The sequence below is a fragment of the Callionymus lyra genome, chromosome 10 (genome assembly GCF_982586985.1).
Source record: "Callionymus lyra chromosome 10, fCalLyr1.hap1.1, whole genome shotgun sequence".
NCBI classification, from domain to species: domain Eukaryota; kingdom Metazoa; phylum Chordata; class Actinopteri; order Syngnathiformes; family Callionymidae; genus Callionymus; species Callionymus lyra.
In genome coordinates, this window is record NC_141827.1 from 26335273 (window position 1) to 26348493 (window position 13221).

General features: G+C 37.6%; 1 protein-coding gene across 1 annotated transcript in view; it reads left to right on the plus strand.

Moving 5' to 3' along the window:
* Positions 1–13221, plus strand: part of LOC148071262 (transcriptional enhancer factor TEF-5-like) — a 35848-nt gene that overhangs the window by 14293 nt on the left and 8334 nt on the right. Inside the window, exons 2-4 of the mRNA XM_087801787.1 lie at positions 1490–1722; positions 10908–10972; positions 11812–11874. Coding sequence (XP_087657913.1) covers positions 1490–1722; positions 10908–10972; positions 11812–11874 — 361 coding nt within the window. The remainder of the gene's footprint in view (positions 1–1489; positions 1723–10907; positions 10973–11811; positions 11875–13221) is intronic.

A 13221-nucleotide genomic window follows, 5' to 3' on the forward strand; every position in this document is an offset into this window, starting at 1 on the left:
CAGGAATGTCCAAATTACGTTTTCCTGGGGAGCGTTTATGCTCGTTGAGGATATTTATTTCGAATTGTAATTGTAAAAATACTTCCACAGAACGTTTTCCAATGAAAACTCTGTATGAATGCTATTGCTAACGATCAAATACTGGAAAACACATTTCTCTATCTGTCTTATGTTAATTTAGTTTTTAACTGGATGAAGATAAAGTCGATTTATATGTTCAACTTCTTAATGCGATAACTCTTGGTATGATGTGACACATTTTCCCCCCAACTTCTTCTAAAGATATCAAATGTGGCCCTCTTTCATTCTTTTTTTTTTACACCCCTGTAACAACCACAAACAGTTGGATGTTTTGAATTACCATCGTTGCCAGGAAAACATTTTTTTCTTTAGATCAGCCCAAATGTAATTGTTCACTTAACTGCCTATTTGATGTAACATTCCATCAAAGTCATTTGTGAAATGAGGAATTTGGATTCCTTGAATTCTAGGATCCCCCCAAAAAAAGCCACGTTGAAAGTCATCTTAGAAATGTCTTAATAAGTTTGCCTGTAGTCGACCACAGCGGACAGAGTTCCCACACCACAAACATTCTCTCAGACCACAGTTCATTAGTGATTCCCTCTCAACTTTGTTTTATGGAACCAATTGTTTTTTTTTCCTTCCCGTGCTATAAAACCTAGGAAATTATAATAATCAGTATGTTTTATGTTGTTTGAAAATACTTAACTGGCAAAGCGACTAGTGACATACTTGTAGAACTTATTAATCGTAAGAGCTTTCTTTCCAGCATGCACTCGCATAGATTTATCACCCGACTGTGGAACTCTGTTTTCAGCTCCAGAAGCTTTGTTGTGTTCAGCTTTCTGGCTGACACTTTTTTAGGGGTTGACTTTTGCAGCTCAAATACTAGTGTATGTAAACTAAATTATTAGAGACATTTTTCTAAAATCCATATCCATTTTTTTTATTACAAACTAAACTCTTCATATTTAAATCTAGTTGGATATATTATTTTAGGTTCATTTAAAATGTTCTTTTAATTCATAGTGTCCCTTAAACGTATACAGTCTTCAATATACACAGTAAATCACACATTTTTTCACATAAATAAACAAATTCTTCAGTTTTTTTTGCCAGTTTAATTATAGTTTCACACTCCAAACACAATTCCCATTTCATCAATTTCCCCTAAAGCTCAACTGGTGACAAACATTTTTTCTCATCTGTTAGTTTGTGGGTGTCATGTGGAATTTGACAGACCCTGGTACCTCCTGCCTCTTGTCCTTTGTAGCTGGGACTAGGATCCAGACCCTGACATCTTTAAGGGAGTGAGCAGATAATAAAATAATTATCTTATCTTATTATTCTCAGGTGTCTGTCAGTTAAGATCAGACTGCACCCCTTTCAAATGTGTAAACGTGTTTTTTATCATCCTCATCTGATATGGATTTTCTTTTGTTCTAGGGCTTCTACAGATCAGCTGACATTGGGGCTCAGGGTTGAGCCCAGGGGGAGCCGCCACCATTGCGTCCAACGAGTGGAGTGCCAACGGTAGCCCAGAAGATGGGCTGGACGGGGACAGCGAGGACAAGGCCATCGACGGAGATGCCGAGGGCGTCTGGAGCCCGGATATCGAGCAGAGCTTCCAAGAAGCCCTCGCCATCTACCCACCGTGTGGGAGACGGAAAATCATCCTGTCAGACGAGGGGAAGATGTATGGTAAGTCCTCCGAGCATCAAACAATTATATGGAATTTCATTTTCGTCGGAGCATACAAACGAGAAACCACACAAAAGTTTGCCAAAAAAAAGGCTTTCGTGAGGATAATCTTTCCCTCTTGCTTTCAGTTCTGTCTAGATGTGTTCTTGTCTCAGCCAGAACTCGCTTTAACAAGTCTGTTCTTGTCGGGATGTGACCCGAGGGCAGGTTCTTCCAGTCTTACCAGCCGCTCTCCGAGCTCCTTATAGCCGTCCTGTGTATGTCTGTGCCTGATTTACACCTGTCTTTCTTTGACTCTTTATGGCCCGTTTTTAGGCTTTATGAGCTCTTCCTCACAGCGCACACAAAAGTTCTTTTTAATCACACAACGTCATCCGAGGACTGCCTTCTCCGGTATCACCAGGAGAGTTCTGCCTGTAGGTGGTTCAAGCTGGTTGATCTCAGAAAGCGTTTGATGCTTTTCCGTTCTCTCGAATTAGCAATAATTAGCGCAGCAGGAACTGAGACTCAAGCACAAAAACACCATGTTTGCCCGCTGCTCCGTCCCAGATTAAGATATCCATATGGTTCTAAGACTTGTTCATTAAAGTGCAGGTGTTGAGCCCCGAATGTGTCGAGAAACCCCAGATGGGTCCGCTGGCATAGACTTGGATATAATTGATAATATCCAGGTGGAAACAAAGAGTATTTTCAGGGCCTTCTCTTCTCTGTTGCTGAAATAGTCCAGGTTCAGGCAAAGTTGAACATTTGTGGTTTTGAAATTTTGCTGAACTACCAAAAAAAAACCCGACAGACAGTGACTGTTTCACTTGGCTATGTCCTCAATGAACCTCATGTCTGCTTATTGTAAAATGATGTTATTTTCACCGACTCCCCCCTTTTGAGATTTCCCCAACCTCCAATTATTGGCCTTTGTGTCTCAGAAAGTGGAAATGGATTCCATCTCTGAAGGAATCATAAAAAACGTTCATGTCTCGAGTGACAATATGTGTTAGAAGCATTAGCGCTTCTTTTTTTTTACTGCGCAGCTCTTCAGCCATTACATCTTTAACCCTTGTGTTATCGCAGGCTCATTGGTGACGAAAACCAATGTGTTTGTGGTACCTTTTGGGTCACGTTGACCCTGAGATAACACAAGGGTTAAACATGATTCGCCTCAAATGAGTGCATTTCCATACCTGCCTCTGTAAAGAATCTTCTACATAGTTTAAAATGCGAACTATGTTAACTATGCTAAGGGTAAAATATATGTCAGGTTTTTTAGGTGTCAAGAATATCAGTGAGGTGTAAGATGGTAAAGAATAGGTTAAGGGTTGGGTATTGAAAATATTTGATACCAGGACTGAGAATGATACCATTGCCAATTTTTTTTTTTTTTATTTAAGATCAATTCTGACAAAAATGACATTACATATAGTACAAATCTTGAGTTTTTTTTGGTAAGTTTTTTCTTTTCTACAGAAAAAATTTTATAAAAAATTCCAGTGCAAAAGAACACTCACAAACAAGTGTAAACAATATAATGTTCACTGCCTTTTGTCATTTATCAGAAAAAGTAACACATCACCATGTTTTCATCACACGTGAGAACTGAAACTTGGCACATAAAGAAAAATAACTTTTCTATACTCAGTGCCACAATGGAACCAAAGTACCCAGCCCTAAATAGGTTATACATGTATCTACTGTATATTGCATTGAACTTATACAACCAAAAGCTTAAGACTTGTTTGAGTTCCTAATTTTAACACTTTCCTTTCATTGGACATGAATCATTTGTTTTCTTCAGACAGTAACCACAGGGAGACTCATAATACAACACAAAATAACATGACGTTCAAAGAACAACAACAGATACAATGAACAGATGTTTTACAGAATGTTTGTAAACGATGTGCCATAAAACATTAAGTTGCTTGTTTTTGCACAATGTAACAACTTTTTTTAACGAGTTTCTTTGTAATGACCGAAACATGTCAGGAGTCAGTATCGTCAAGACCAGAAAGTCATCGAGATACTTGGGTCACAATATGGCAGCGTCCCAATATAACACAATTCCATGATATATTGCATACTGCCATCAGTGTTTTGATGTATCCCAGTGTAAGCTTTAAAGATGATGTGTTTCCCAGCTAATTGTATCTCTCTCACTGTTTTGGATTCCTCTTTTAACTAGGACACCAAAATGCCTTAAATTATGCCCTTGTTGTCTTTTGTCATGGCCATATTCACCTACTCTCCCGATGCACTTTGACACTCTCAAAATATTAAGTAAATTAATGTAAAGAATTTGAATATCAATATCATAACAGAGGTCGAAGTATATCAATAGTGATGATTTTTTTTTACACCTAGAAGGATTGGTGTGAAAAACTAGGGAACAGACATGAATTTAATACAATTAAAATGAATGGCATTATTTATTTTAAATTTGACGTTATTTCATGTAGGACATTAAAGCATATACAGTATATAATTATTAAATTTACTTTTTGATACATATCAAAGAGATCCCAGGTTAGAAAGAAAAGGCACCTGTTTTGTAGATTGACCTTGATAGTCCATTGAAATCAAAACTGGGGTGTAAAATTCTTCAGTGACGTTTGACAAAAACAAAACATTTAAGCCATACAACGAATCGTCAGGTGTCCATGGTGGGTTTAGAGTCATGTATCAATATCTAAGGGACCTCAGTATAGAGGATATACATGTACCATAGCAACGAGCTGTCGGACCCCATTTTAGAGCCTGTATGTTTTTTTTGTGGTGCACTAAATGCACTCTCATTTTACAATAAGTCATCTGAGGCTTTGCTGGCAGAGCCAAGGCATGCCCCAGATGAAGCTCTGTCACCGTGGCATTACCTCAGACGTCTAAAAGCTGCTCTGACGCGAGGTCGGGGGAATGCGAGCGGCTGCAACGTTTGTAATACTGTCTACCTTGCAGTCTCAGACTCCCAGTGGCCTCCAAAAGTAGGCAAGTCATTCCGCCTCCTGGGAATTCCAGATATTCTGCCAGGATTTTTCTCATTTGGTGGGAAACATTTCCTTGTTTCCATTACCTTATCAAGCGGCCGAAAACTTTCATGTACGAGTCTGTGCCCTGGTTAGGAGTCTAGACTGCTCTGATTCTTTGCCATTTCAAATCAAATCAAAGCTTTATTTTCCATACAGTACGACAGTAATGCAGTCAAGATGAGGAAACGTTACTCAAGGATAGAGTATAGAAACACTCAAGTTATAGACATTCATACTTAGCAGTTAAACACGCAACACTCACACATGCACGCAACCCAGACGTTGGGTTTACCCAGAGTTCAAAAGGAGCATATTCGTTCTTACCAAACAGCTCACACATGTTTTCTATCACTCTTTTCTTTCTGAACAGGAACAGGCGACGAAGTTTTGTGATGTAATTCCGATGTAAAAACCGCCACATGTGTGCCGTCCACCTGTTGCATCCGGCATTTGTCGAACACTTGTGTCACATATTTAGCATATTATCAAATTAAGCTGCTCTTAAAAGACCAAAGTGAGCAAGTGAAGCAAGTGCACAGCTTTTTATGCACAATTCCATATGGATGTAGTTTGTCAAGCATTGGGTAAGCTTAGATACACTTATTTAAATGTGTTTTTTATTAATTTTAAAGCCAGTTACAGAGCTGAAGGGATACTTGCTAATAGTCCATTGAAGACATATTTTAGTGAGTCATTTATCAACAGTCTGCTGGTGTATAAAGAAGTTTAACATGTTAAAACATATTAAGTCTGAAGATATGGGTCTTAAAACAACTAAACGTCAATAGAGAGAACTGCGTATTTAGATAATGCAACATGTTTCTTTAGGTTTTTCCATTCTGCCCAGAATATGAATTGATTTAAGCTTGATGTATGTGCTGAAGGAGTTGTTTTTTTTTAAAACCTGTACAAACTTGTGTATTTGTTTAATACGGCAGGGTTGAGTATTTTCGTCTTCTTCTTTTTCACAGTACAGACAAATCTATTTAAAAATAATTATTAGTGTCTGCTTTTAATTTTAAGTTGCACATATTTTCTTTGAAAACAGATAATAATATGATGATAAACAGAGGGCCAAATGGAATTGGAACAAGGGCTGCAAATGTCCCAAGGGCCGGACTTTGAATATGCAGGGCTTAGTGTTATGTAAGCAAATTCACAAATTAAATCAACAGGGTAGTTTGATGATGATTTTCCACACTATTATCTTTTGTTCTTGCCTTTGTAAAGTTCAAAATATTGTTTCAGTCACCCATTTTATTTTGAATACAAAAACTGTTAATGGTCAGATTTGCAACCATAATTTTCCAATTTCAAACTTTCCTGGTTTCCCGATAAATGACTCAAATGTTAATGTCGAACACCCTGGTCTACTGTCTGCATTGTGATTGTCATCTGTATTGTGAGAAGAATAGTTGCTGCTCAGAGAGTTTGAAATAGTTGACTCAAGTTGCAATACAGCTTCAGAGGAAGTGAGTTTGAGAAATGTTGACAGTCTAGTTTTTCCAGCGTGGAGCTGTACGGACACGTCGTGCACCTGCACCTTCCAGCTTCAGAGAGGCTTGTCTTAAACACATCTTTTTCTTGTGTCGTCACGCTGGAAGAAACCAGCGCATCTTCGGCTGCTTTTATGTCTTCTTTAAAAGCACGTCGAGAACTTGACGTCACACAGGGAGGTTCGGGATCGCATGCAGAGATGATAGAAGGGATGCAGGGCGAGCTGAAATGATGACAGAGCAAGTCTGCAGCATCCTGGTCGTCACCTCCGCTGAGATATGAGGAATGTCTTCCATCAGTATGTTAGCTATTTGGGATTACCTCGATGTGAGAAGAGAAGCGAGAGAATATATGGGTGGAGACAGTTTGATCATGGCGTTAGGGGGAGGCGGGATGAAAGGAGATTTACCTTTCCGCCTTTTTTATCTTAGCGTGGAAGCGGAAAATTCCAGTGGTCTTGTAGTAAAAGAAGAAGATAGGCGTGTCCTTTCAGCGAGGAGGTGAAGAATGGCAGCCTGCAGCGATCAGTCTGGGTGTTGAGAAAATCCACGTGGGGAACCTGAAGAGCTCGGAAAAGGGAGGCAAAAGATATAGAAATGCAAAGTCCAAAGAAAGATTAATTCAAACTAAATAAAGTTGAATAATTCAAATATGATGACGTATTATGTCAAACACATCAGTAGAATTTTAAATATATTCAAACATTTTACTTCAATAATAAATAGCTTGTATATATTGTGACAACAAGTTTGTGAAAAGCGTCTAAAAAAGGTTATTTGGTCTGAATCATGCTCACTAAAGATTTTCATGTTGCCCAAAATTACATCATGACTTGAAAAAAAAAGAAATTGACTCCACGGACACATTTGACTGACGTGCATTTTCTTTTTAGTATTTTTAACTTATTGGTGTACTGTTATACAACTTACAACATAATTGGAAAAAAAGAAAATAATTTCAATGTATTTTTCATCTCCTTAAACGTTTTTCAAGTCTTTATTGGTCATTTTTGCAGCAAATAATGTGAATTGTAACACTAGAGTTCAGGATTTTTCACTAAACTAACGGTAAATAACTTACAATCTTACATACAATAAATTGCTTGTATATATTGTGAAAACTAATAAACACAGTCGAAATAGTTTACAACAAGGTATTGGTATTTTTGCAGCAAGTTAATGTCAATTGTAACGTTATATTTCCATATATTTATCTTACTTAACTCATGTTAAACAATTTAAATCATCTTTCTTTGTTTTTTTAAATTATCTTATTTTCCCTATTAATGTCATTTTGTCTATAAACAGATTAAGTTGAGTAACTTAAGCTAGTTTAGAATAGCTAGGCTAATACAGATTGCTACCGGTGTAGGTACAATTTCGGTCCCCCCTACAATATCGGTCCCCCCACTTCCTACGTGATGACGTCACACGCGTCATATGCGAACGTCTCTTTAAAATATTTTTTATGGGTTAAAATAACGTCAACAGAAGGTTTACATGATACTTTTAACCACACATGAAACATTTATATTGACAAAAAGACGATCTTCGTCAACATAATCACTTTCCGTTCTTTCATTTCCTGGTCTGACGACACACGTGACTTTGAGACCAACGGAAGGGTCCGCGCTACATGTGACGAAGCCGCTGATTGGCTGAAGCTGTTTTACTAATAATAAAGCACAACTGTATAATTAAATAAAAATCATTCGAGTTCCGAAATAATTCGCTTTTCAAAAAAAGAAAAGTTAGAATATTCCTCTTTCAATAACTTGTCTGTAGTTCGGATCATAAACACCTCAGTAATTATTTAGGTTTCGATTTTTTTTTAAATCAATTAAATCAATTATTAAATGTACATATGCTAACTTTATTGAACGAGTCATTTTTTTAATTGTCATATTTGTATAATGTATGCACTACACAAAAAAATCGTGTTTTTTTAACACTACTGGCAAAAAAACATTTTCTAATTTTCACACTATTGAGATTTGTTCTCTTCATAATACTGTTGGAATATAATATATATATATATATATATATATATATATATATATATATATATATATATATATATATATATATATATATATATATTCACATATACATTTAATAATTGATTTAATTGATTTAAAAAAAATCGAAACCTAAATAATTACTGAGGTGTTTATGATCCGAATTACAGAGTTATTGAAAGAGGAATATTCTAACTTTTCTTTTTTTGAAAAGCGAATTATTTCGGAACTCGAATGATTTTTATTTCATTATACAGTTGTGCTTTATTATTATAGTATTATTATAGTATTATTATGTTATTATTAGTAAAACAGCTTCAGCCAATCAGCGGCTTCGTCACATGTAGCGCGGACCCTTCCGTTGGTCTCAAAGTCACGTGTGTCGTCAGACCAGGAAATGAAAGAACGGAAAGTGATTATGTTGACGAAGATCGTCTTTTTGTCAATATAAATGTTTTATGAGGTTAAAAGTATCATGTCAACGTTCTGTTGACGTTTCTTTAACCCATAAAAAATATTTTAAAGAGACGTTCGCATATGACGCGTGTGACGTCATCACGTAGGAAGTGGGGGGACCGATATTGTAGGGGGGACCGAAATTGTACCTACACCGGAGAGCTAAATTAGCACAATGCTAAGAGGTAATTGTCATGTAAACAGAGGGCTAGTTAGCATCACCATGCTAACTCCTCTGCTCAAGGAAGTGTCCATGTTTATTTATTTGACGCAAACATCCACAACATTTAAAATGTTTCCGTCTTCATCCAGTGAAAAAAAATGGCTAAAAACACAAGCAGTCGTTTCTCTAACAGCAGGTTTCACCAGGGCTCATTTGGACAGTTGTGTTTGGGGGGTTGAACCGGCATTGTTTCTTCCTGCCCTGCGTTGCTCGATGGTTTGCGGCAGGTGCTCGCTAGAGAGCCGGCTCACACACTGGTGTTGTTTTGGGAAAAAGAGGCCTGCTCCGCTGCCAGGTGGCAGTTGTCGGGCCGGAGACAGTTATGGCTTTGTGTTTCCCACTAAGAGTTACAGCATCAGCTGCTGACCACTCGGGCCCTCCACCCCTCGCCCGCCCCCCTCACCCGGGCCCTCACCCCCGGCTCCTGCCAGGGCTGGAAGTGCGTGTCTGTTGGCCCAGACTCTGGCTGTGTTCGCAGGCCCCGGCCAATCAGAGCGACTCGCACAGATGTGTCAGGCTCTCAGGAACGCCAGGAATGCGGAGGCGCTGGAGCGGGCGTGTTCGTCCTGGGCCCCGGGGCCAGGGGGGGTGGGGTCACGTCAGTATCGACAGATAGTCCTGCCGGTCCGAGAGCACCCCGAGAGCTCTGATGGCCTTCTGTACTTGTATGGTAATTACACTAAGAGAGGCCGAGTGCTCTTAAGTGTGTGAAAAAACAGGACTTTTGAGTTTTCTCCTTGTTATTATGGGATGGAGCTGTGAAACGACAGACTTCCTCAACATCACGTCGTGTCTGTGCTTACTTACAGTCGGAATAAATAAGATCTGGGCAATTAATTTAAATGTGATTTGGACTAAATTCATCCAGAAAGCAAGACAAACAGACGAAAAACAACAATGAATCTCTACTTGGATTTTATTAAACAGACTTGATTTGTTGTAAAAGCCACTTTCAGTTTTTGATGAATATCTGTATTACCCCAAAAAATAGAATGTGAGTTTTGACTTTAAGGATATCGACAGATGAGATCAGAGGGAAAGAACTGTAGTGAAGGAACTGCTTCACACATGGTAACACATTAATATTAGATTTATTATGTATTTTTACTATTGTTAACACCTGTGCCCTCATGCAAGACTTTGCCACTGACCCCTCATAAAGGAGGCGTGATGCACTGTCATGTGTATAACCATTTTATTTTTATTTTCAAAGCTACATTTTTGGGCCTTTTCTCAAGATTATAACCCTTTTTAATGTAAAGTACTTGAACCAACTTTGTTAATGTGATTTTTAAACTGAAAAACAATTATATCATTATATATTTTGTTGATCACACTGTTGACACAGCTCACTCAGATTAGAACTCTGTTCTCACCGCAACCTGTTTGTGCAGAATTTAGAGAGGAGATGTTAGGTCTTCGAAAAACACGGTCGTGTTTTCCGAGGCCTCTCAGTAATTAGGCTTCAGGGTTGTGTGACCGGGCCGTGAGGGAGTGTGAAGTCCACTAATGGAGTCTTAAGGCAAAAAAAAAAAAAAAATACTGTTAAGTGTTTAACGATAGAGAAAAGTTGCAATGACAATACATTGTTGTTGGTTTAAGGGTTGAGATGGAATGGGAAAATAGCGCCCTCTTATGACCAAATATAGATACTGCCGTTTTCTCAGTTTAATATCCGTGTAACAGCGAAGGTACATCTTAGGTGAGGAAAGTATGATTTATTAAAATGCTTGTAGCTCAAAACGCATCAGAAGTAAAACATAAAGTAAAAAATCCCAGAAAAGAGATACATTTGTACAAACAAAATTTCCTCTTGTTAAAATAGAAACTATATTTGATGAACAATTATTTTAAATGGTAAAAAAAAATAAAATAAAGTGATCATATAATAAAGATAACGGATACCAATTACATTTCTTTATTATGATTTATGTTCTTTTTGGTCACTGACTCTTTCATTTTTGTTTTCTTAAAGGTCGCAATGAACTGATCGCCAGATACATCAAGCTAAGGACAGGGAAAACCCGCACAAGAAAACAGGTAAATCATTTGCTTTATTAACAACTAAACCATTAACTAAACAACTCAGATTCACACGTCGAATGGAACGAGAAGGCCGGGGAGATCCTGAACGGCCACCCTTGTATGTCAAAAAGTTGAAGCTCTACTCTGAGTCTCTTCAAGACCACTGAGCTTTTAGATCCTATTTCCCAGGCTGCTGCAAATCAACCTCTTTTTTCCACTGGAATCCTGGATCTCTTTCGTCTGGTTGCAGAAACACACTGCATCCATATGTGGTCTTCTAAATGAGCAGGACGTTGATGAGTCAGCTATTTGGCTCAGCTTTTATTTTGCCACAATGGCCACACAGTTAGATGAATCAAGTGATGTTAAGTAAAGTATTATCTCATTCTATATATCTAGTTTGAAGTTTTTCTTTAAAAAAAAAAAAAATGTTAAAATGACACTAACAAATTGTGAAGAAAGGCTGAACGTATTGTCACCTAATACAGATAGAGATGTAAATACATACTCTTCTATTTCTAATGGTTGTTTCACAAACTTTTCTTGGTCCTTTTTCTTTTTGTTGGAATCTTCAGAGGTCAGAAGGTCAACCCTGACGGACCAGTAGAAACAGAATTCTCCAGATGATCTTACGTCACTGATATTCTATCCAATCAGTGGATTCTTGACTCAGTGGTTTATTACAATTCCTATGGTCAATGGTACACAATAAGGAATTAAAAAAAAATGAACTGAAAATAAAAAGTAAATCCAATAGTATTAGATGACAATACATGACTAACCTGTTAACCATGTGTCTCTGTGCTGGCGCGTGCATGTCCATGTTGCTCAAAGACTGTCTCACACTCCTTCAGGTGTCTAGTCACATACAGGTGTTAGCACGGAAGAAAGTTCGTGAATACCAGGCGGGTATCAAGGTAGGTGGAGCCAGCGGGCTTCCCGGGCCACACTGACTGGGCGTCTCTTTCCCTCTTTGGTTACGGCTTCTCTCTCTTCCCTTTTTTTCTCCCTCCTCCTCATCCTCCTCCTCTCCTTTTTCCTCCTTCCCTCCTCCTCTCGGCTATTCTTCTGTGCAGGTTTCTAGCCACTTGCAGGTTCTCGCCCGGAGAAAATCTCGCGAGATCCAGTCAAAGCTAAAGGTATGCGCTTCACCGCTGGGGGGCCGGCGTGGCTGCCAATGCTCGGCTTTGCTCTAACACCATTTTTTGATTTCTTTGCTGCAACGCAAGGGCCGTTCAATTGGATACAAGCATGGCAAGCAAAGCACAGAGTCCTTTTTTTTTTTTTAGTATTTCATCATTTTTAATAAAAGTTATATTGGATAAAAAGATGGCGTGGGGGCTAGAATAGTGTCAGCTTAAATTGCAGATGAAAAAAAAAAGTGTGAAAAATATTTTCTTTGTATTAAGGTAGAAAAACAGACAAAAAAACAATATATATGTACTTATTTAGAAAAAAAAAACGTTATTTTCAGTACTAATATTATCATTTACAGTTGTTTTATTTATTACAAAAATACTTTTTAATGTAGCCAATAGTTTTTTTATTTATTTTTATTTCCTATTAAAGCTGGCACTATTCTGGCCCCCTAAAAAGGCAGATATGTGTAGGAATGGAACAGTAAAAAAGAAGAAGCATGTTCTGATTGTCTCCTTGGATGCACACGCTTTATTAATCCACAATCCTTCAATTTCAATGTATTGAAAAATGGTAAAGACAAAAAACTAAATGATATCATAAAGCACCTGCATTATAGTTGTTGTGTGTTTGTATGAATGATAAAAGCTCAGTTTTTTATCAGCCGATAAAATCATGTAGTTTTCACATGATCTCAATTTATCTTTCAGCTCAAACCACCTCACAACAGCTGTACAATGTTTATCCAATTATGAAATGATCAACCTCATTTGCTGAGACCAGACATGCACAGAAAAAAGGGAAATCATACTTTCGATGAAGTCTAGAGTTAGTATTTTTAACTGAATAAAAATGAATATTTACAATTTTACATTCATAACATTTGAGATTGTCATTTTCATGAAAACATGGTTTCTATTAAAACACAAATTTGCTCCAATTTAGGCTTTTTTATTCACTACTTTGCTTTATTAATTCATTTTGCTTTATTTGAGACTGACTCCTGTTTCCTGATCATGCTTCAAGTTTCTTTTTTTTTATTAACCAACCTTTTTCTTGAATAATATCTGAAACGCATAAATACTACAATTTATTTTACCTTCCTTGCTTGTAGTTCCTGCATGAAT